The 7,171-nt window shown below is 32.6% G+C and overlaps 1 protein-coding gene across 1 annotated transcript; it reads left to right on the forward strand.

Annotated features, from left to right (window-relative positions):
- The first annotated feature begins 449 nt into the window (after nt 1–449).
- Nucleotides 450–4,530, forward strand: LOC142642611 (dihydroflavonol 4-reductase-like). Its single transcript, XM_075817006.1, has 6 exons — nt 450–674; nt 870–1,039; nt 3,161–3,355; nt 3,498–3,657; nt 3,918–4,110; nt 4,232–4,530. The coding sequence occupies exons 1-6, from the start codon at nt 557–559 to the stop codon at nt 4,413–4,415; spliced, it is 1,020 nt and encodes a 339-aa protein (XP_075673121.1). The 5' UTR covers nt 450–556; the 3' UTR covers nt 4,416–4,530.
- Nucleotides 4,531–7,171: the final 2,641 nt, after the last annotated feature.

The raw sequence follows: 7,171 nt of genomic DNA on the forward strand, positions 1-7,171 counted from the left end.
GGGCCCGAAACCTAATTGACATAGATAGAAGAATGGAAGTAGGCTTGTAGGCCTATAGCCCATTGTGTACATGATACTTCGCCCAATTAACGAAATGACAATATATGTAAGGTAGGGTATCCGTTGAGCCAAATGACATGAAGTCCCAAAGTTCAACCTTATTAGAAAGCCAAAAATTCAGGCCATATAATAGTTCCGAGATTAGGTGTGTATTTTTTTTTAGTGCAAAGAGTAGGTGTGTTTAGACTTTGGCTCTTCCATCTACCACTACAACTTCGTGGTAGCGCACACGTGCGATTACTGGCTGCAGGTAAGTGATCATTTTTTTTTTTTTTGGGTAGAATGGTAAGTGATAATCACGTGATTAGCTGTGCGACAAAAAATGTGTTAGCTTCCATAGTAAACAAGGCATAGGTTACTATTTATAGTCAAGCATTGCAAGACCCCCAAACACCATTATCGGCGTTAATATTTTATTTTCATTACAGTATAGTCTCACTCTCTTAAGTCTCCTTCCCTTATACTTTAACTTTCCAAACAAGTAAAGAGAATTAACATGGGTTCAGAGGGTGAGACTGTTTGTGTCACTGGTGCTGCCGGATTCATAGGATCATGGCTGGTCATGAGACTCCTAGAGCGTGGTTACACTGTCAGAGCCACCGTGAGAGACCCAGGTCTGGTTTTGTATTTCTTTTCTCAGTTATTACCACAACTTTTTCGATTCTAATGGAATCCACCGTGAGTAATAAACAATTAAATTAACTTATTACTTTTTCTCAATCACTCGCACAGACATCAAGTACTCGTGACAGGAACATAAAAAGTCTTATTATTCTTACTGATTTTTGTTTGGTTGTGGTGGGTTGCAGAGAACTTGAAGAAGGTAAAGCATTTGATAGATTTGCCTAAGGCATCGACGCACCTGACACTGTGGAAGGCTGACCTGAATGAAGAGGGCAGCTTTGATGAAGCAATTAAAGGGTGCACTGGTGTTTTCCATGTGGCCACTCCCATGGACTTTGAGTCCAAGGACCCTGAGGTAAGGTTTTTGGTGTTGACCTCAAAAACAAATATGATACAAGAAACAATGACTTTGCTTGTTGCTTTTTGTTTCTTTTCCTGCACTTATCAAATATTGATATAAAAGGCATGGTCAATCTTTGTATCTGAAAAGAAAACTATCAATATGTTAATTTGTTTGTGTGTGTTGGATTTATTTTCGTAATTAAGCAGTGATAATTGGAGTGTCTAGCAGCTGTGTGGCCGGAATTTAGGATGTAGAAACTCGAAAGTTAGGCCGGAATGAATGGGAGAAAAAAAAAGTCATACTCTCGTCTGTTGCTATCACCAATAAGGCAATAATGTTAAGTGTGCTTTTGGATTGGGTGTTTTGCCCAATCCGCGTGTTGCGTTTTTTTAGTTGGTTTTATAGTTACTGATCGAGTATCACTCAACTCACTTTTTTACAGATTTTTAGGTAAATTTGAGTCCCATAATATTATTCATACTTTTAAAAATTATTTTGTTATAGTATTTTCAGTAATAATTTTTTAGTTTTCAACAAATAAAAGATATCCAAACACACGTTAAGTATCCGTTTGGATAGTGCTGAAAAGCAGTGCGTCTACGTTTCACATTTACTTCTTCTTTTCTTTTTTTTTGAAAAGAGCGTTTCACGTTTTCAAATATCATATTATGTTTTTTCAATGGGTCTCGTGCACTGTTTACGGGACCCGCAAGTACTTTATTAAAAAAAAACTTTAAAAATTGGTCCCAGAATATTATTTACACATTTAAAAATTATTTTGTTATAGTGTTTTCAGTTTTTAATTTTTAGCAAAATAAGCGGTATTCAAATAGACTCTAAGTGTATATCTATAATTCTCGTGTACTTTTAATATGGGCCTCATAGTGTACTTTGATAAATCGCATGTCCTTTTAAAATGGGCTTCACAGTGTACTTTGATAAATTGCATGTTCTTGTAACATGATTTGCTCACGTAGAGAGTTGTGTGTGATAGAGGTGCATTATCACATAAACCTATCATCGCATTTGTACCACTTATAACTTGTCATATAAGCAAGCTGTTGCACAAATTGTATCATTTTAAGTTGTCTTAGCATTACTTAAAAGAAAAATACTACACAACAAACAGCGACAATAAGTGTTTAGGCGATCAAAGATTTGACAAATGCATTTCACAAGTTGTTTTATTAGGTAGTGGACTGGTGGGCCAAATGAAAATTAAGAAGAAGAAAAAAGAATTGTTAATATTAATAACTCAATTGCAATGAAAAATTTTGTGTCTATAATATTATTCATATAAAAATGTTAAATTAATTAATATTTATTAAATAAAACTTACAAATTGATGTGATAAGAAACGGCGTGGTTCAACCACTTAATAATTATTAAACTTTTAAATTGCTTTTTTTGTGATGGGAATGCTAAAATTATTACAAATTTTACATCTTAAATTTACAAACTGCCGTATCAATGAATGTGATTAGTAGGTTTCAACTATCTAATAAATGAATGAATTGTTTTATGGTGATTGGTGACACACCAGTTTGTAAATTTTGTGTAATAAATTTTTTAGAATCCCTAGAATCACTTTTTTTGTGATTAGTTTGTAAGTTCTATGCAATAAATTTTTTAGTATGCCTACCCTAGCTAATTAACAAATTGTATTAATCATTCCAATAATAAGGGTGGTCAAATGGTAAAAATACAATAACTTTTTTTCTTTTTACATAAACCTTATAAATGTATAATTTTTTTTATTCATACGATAAAGTAGTAATAAAGAAATTTATTTATTTGGTTATTAACATGGAATGGGTCATATTTTTTGTCATATTAGTTTTTTATAACTAAAAAAAAAAATGCTCTATAAAATAATAGGAAATATGTTTGGTTGGATTAGAGGGGATTTAAAAAGAGAGGATCACCACACACACACACACACAACAACAACCAAAAAAAAAAGAACGGAAATGTGAACACTCAGACGATCACCCTATTTTTCTATACTGTTGAAGAGGAGCACCCAAAAAAACCAGTAATAAGTGCCATTTAAAACCCATTGGCACATGAATTTCCAACTTTTTGACCTACACCTACTCTACATTCATTCAATTTTGAATATTTGCATTGCAGAATGAAGTGATAAAGCCAACCATAAATGGTGTGTTAAGCATCATGAAAGCTTGTGTCAATGCAAAAACTGTTCGAAGACTAGTATTCACATCCTCTGCAGGAACTGTCAATGTTGAAGAACACATAAAGCCCGTTTATGATGAAAATTGCTGGACTGATGTTGAATTTGTCCGGAAGAAAAAGATGACTGGATGGGTTAGCATTCATTTCATTTCGTTTTGTCTCTCTTTTGTTATATTTATAAATTTTCCCTTAAAGATACCATTGTTCTGGTTTGTATCTAATTTTGTTTGGCAAACTTAGTGATGAATGATATGAGTAATTCTTCTGTGTTCAGATGTATTTCGTGTCCAAGACACTTGCTGAACAAGCCGCATGGAAGTTTGCCAAAGAAAACAATTTGGATTTCATCAGTATTATACCACCACTTGTGGTTGGTCCATTTATCATGTCATCAATGCCACCAAGTCTTATAACCGGACTTTCTCCTATCACTGGTACATATTGCTATTGCCATTGTGACATTGTACTACAATCATGAAACTTAATTACTTAACCTATATAAAATCTACCTAAAATTCTTTAGGTGTTGGTTAAATTCAATTATATGACTGCATTGGCCAATGAATCCCATACTCTGTGCTATGTTAGTCAATGCAACCACGTACATGGTTTAATTTAATTTGAAAACATAAAGAACAATACCTAAATGACTCTAGCTAAATTTTGCTATAAAGACTAACCTGTTTAATTACAGGTAATGAAGCTCATTACTCGATCATAAAGCAAGGCCAATTTGTTCACTTGGATGACCTCGTGAATTCTCATATATATTTGTATGAGAATCCAAAGGCAGAGGGAAGGTATATATGCTCCCGGACGGATGCTACCATTCATGACATTGCAAAACTGCTTCGAGAAAATTTTCCAGAGTATAATGTTCCTACAAAGTAAGCACTTTTTAATTCTCACGGTATTTGACATTTTGCAAACATTATTTTTCTTCTTAATTTATGTTATCTGGTACAACTATGAGCTTGGCCATTGAGACAATTAAGCATTGATTCTCAGGTTCAAAGGTATCGATGACAACTTGGAGACTGTCAGTTTCTCTTCCAAAAAGCTTAAGGACTTGGGGTTTGAGTTCAAATACAACTTGGAGGAAATGTTTGTAGGAGCTGTTGAAACATGCCGAGCCAAGGGATTGCTTCCTGCTGCTGGTGAAAACAATGTCAATGGCACGAAAAAAGATTGAAAATTGTTAGTTTCTTGCGTGATTCATGTGGCGTGGCTTAAATATGTGCACAAGTTATAAAATAAATGTATTTCTATCTAATGAATGAGAGCTATCCGCTAATGTGATTCCCAAATTTTACTATATACTTTTACTAGTGGTGTATCTTTTTTTTGGTTCAATGGAGGGCTCTGGGCTCTAAGTTGACCTACCCAAAAAAGGAAGTGTCTTTCTATGAAGATTTGATTGGTAAATACCTTTCTTCATTTGTAATTTGTAAGCAAAATCGAAAAAAAAAATCAATAAATTGTTACTGAAAAATAACAATAGATACTACAAATTAAGTATCAATTATTTCAAAAACTAGCTCCGTTTGTTTCAATAGAAAATCTTGTGTAAAGATAGTTTTTCTTATTTTTCAGTATTTGGTAGCATAAAAAAAGATGAGTCAAAGGAAAACTATCTTTGGTCAACATAAAAAATAGAGAGGTGTTACGTCCACAACATTTTTACAACAAATCATAGGTGGTTAGTTGTTATTGGTTCAAATTTGAACCTAACACTAAGATTACTTTTTTACCCCAACAATAACAACCAGTAACATCCTGCCACTTAGGATTTGTTGTAAAAATGTTGTGAAAATGTTGTGGACATATCATTTCTCTAAAAAATATGGGTTATTTTTGAAGATTGTTTTCCATTAAATTTTTTTGAAAAACAACTCTATCTCACAGCAAGCTAAATAAGGGAAATTAGGAGGTTATTTTTTCAACTCATTTAAAGTTACTACCAAACATTGGAAAATGAAATAGTTTTATAGAAAATGCTATTTAGAAAATAACTCATTTTCCTAAAAAACATCATTGTTGAAACAAACAGAGCGTAAGACCTCTTAGTAATTTGCAAACTTTACCTAAAAATTAAGGTCAGTATTACTATTAGTATTTTCTACAAAGACCAAGCTATACCCAAGGAATTTTTTTTTTTTTGCTTAATATTCTATACCCAAGTGACTATAAAGTTTTTCATTCAATCCTCAACCACCAGGCGCCACAACTATGGTGTGTGCGAGTGTTGGATGAATTAAATTGTATCATCCTCTGTTCTTTCTTGGACCACTAGTCCAGCAAAACCAACGGTCAAGTTCATATAGAAATAATGATTTCCAAGTAGTTCTTAGTTCTTACTCCTTAACACTCTCACCCCCTGTTTTTTGGGAGGGGAGGAGGAGGCAAGTCATATCCATCAAGCCGTCACCTTTATTGAAGCTAAACTTTGTCTATCAGAAGGATAAGCCTAGCATTGTGGCAGACAGCAGTGGAGAAGACTGAAAGTGCAAGACTCAGGGGATTGGAAACACTGTTCACAGCTTCTGCATAAACGACAGTAGTTTAAGAAGTTTGTATCTGTACTAGTTGTAGTTTAGGGAAATGCTATACTTAGTTAGTTTAATATAGACACGTGTAGCTTACTGATTGGTTATTATTCTTAGATCCGTATTTGGTGGATTGTTAGATAGTTAGTCTCTGGTTTTGTATATAAACCATCTGATGTAATTTCTTATTCAAAAATGATCAGCATTTTATAGTTGTTAACAAGCTTTAACATGTGTACAATCAAATTCTTACCATTTTAGCTAGGGATGAGACTCTAATATTGAGTGGCACTTTTTTTTTTCTTTTTCTATTTTATAAAAATAAGTGATACAAACTTTGGGAAGTGGGGGGAGAATCAGGATGAAAATTCTTGATAGTTGATACTATGGACGTAAGATTTGGTGAAAATTTAACGAATAAAGATGGATATGATTTATTGTTTTTCACATCATGGTTTATAGGAGGAATCAATAGCGGTATCCATGATACCGTGAATGTACCATTTGGTAAAATTTAAACAAATAAAGATGGACTAGGGTGGAATCCCATAGATAAAAGCAATAAAATAATTTTATAGTTTTTCGCATATATAGGAGGGATCAACGGTGGTATGCATCTTGTCCTTTAAAGTGATTTGGGTTTTTCTTAATAAAATAAATAGATATATACGAGAGCCACTTACCTCTAGTACATTTTTAACTTAAATTTTCTTTTGTTTTAATAAAAAATTGTCACATCATTTACTAACTATTTTTTTTTTTTAGAATCATCTACTAACTAAATAAAATGTGGAGATTAAATCTACTATCACTTGCTATTGTATATTTAAAACAAAAAGACATATCTAATTAAAAAAGTATTGAAAATTAGTCAAACCCGACGAAAGCAATGATTTATACTTTTTGACATCATGGTGTATAGAAGGGATCGAATATTGGATACAAACCCCCAACAAGACTAAGCATATTGACTTAACAAGTTATACAGCAAATATGCCACTCAAAAAATAAAAAATGTCTTTAATCTGTTGGGTTTTATTCAAGTCACAAGTAAACTAGTTTTTTTTTTTTTTTGAAAGCGTTATTTAAATTTAATTTGAAACTTAAAAATGTTTTTTCCCCTTGTCATGCTTTTGCAATTGTTACTATAAAGTAATCCCCTTAATTATAAAGATTTTCTCAGTTTATTTAATGAATTTTTTCAGGCAATATAGTTAACCTTGACATTAAGCATTTGATTTACCATATCTTAGCGTGATTATATATTTATATACAATATAGTACAATGGATACGAATTGAATTTGGAACCTTTGGAATGTACAATATAGTACAATGGATATAAATTAGATTTGAAATCCTTGGAATCATGTTCCAGACCTATAAGCCCACCACCTAGTACTC

Source organism: Castanea sativa, chromosome 1 (assembly GCF_040712315.1).
Source record: "Castanea sativa cultivar Marrone di Chiusa Pesio chromosome 1, ASM4071231v1".
NCBI classification, from domain to species: Eukaryota; Viridiplantae; Streptophyta; class Magnoliopsida; order Fagales; family Fagaceae; genus Castanea; species Castanea sativa.

Bases quoted from the DNA above. Each gene is read 5' to 3' on its own strand.
- LOC142642611 (XM_075817006.1), top strand. From the start codon at position 557: ATGGGTTCAGAGGGTGAGACTGTTTGTGTCACTGGTGCTGCCGGATTC. The intron at 3,658-3,917 runs GTACATATTGCT...GTTTAATTACAG, and splicing joins CGGACTTTCTCCTATCACTG to GTAATGAAGCTCATTACTCG. The intron at 4,111-4,231 runs GTAAGCACTTTT...ATTGATTCTCAG, and splicing joins GAGTATAATGTTCCTACAAA to GTTCAAAGGTATCGATGACA.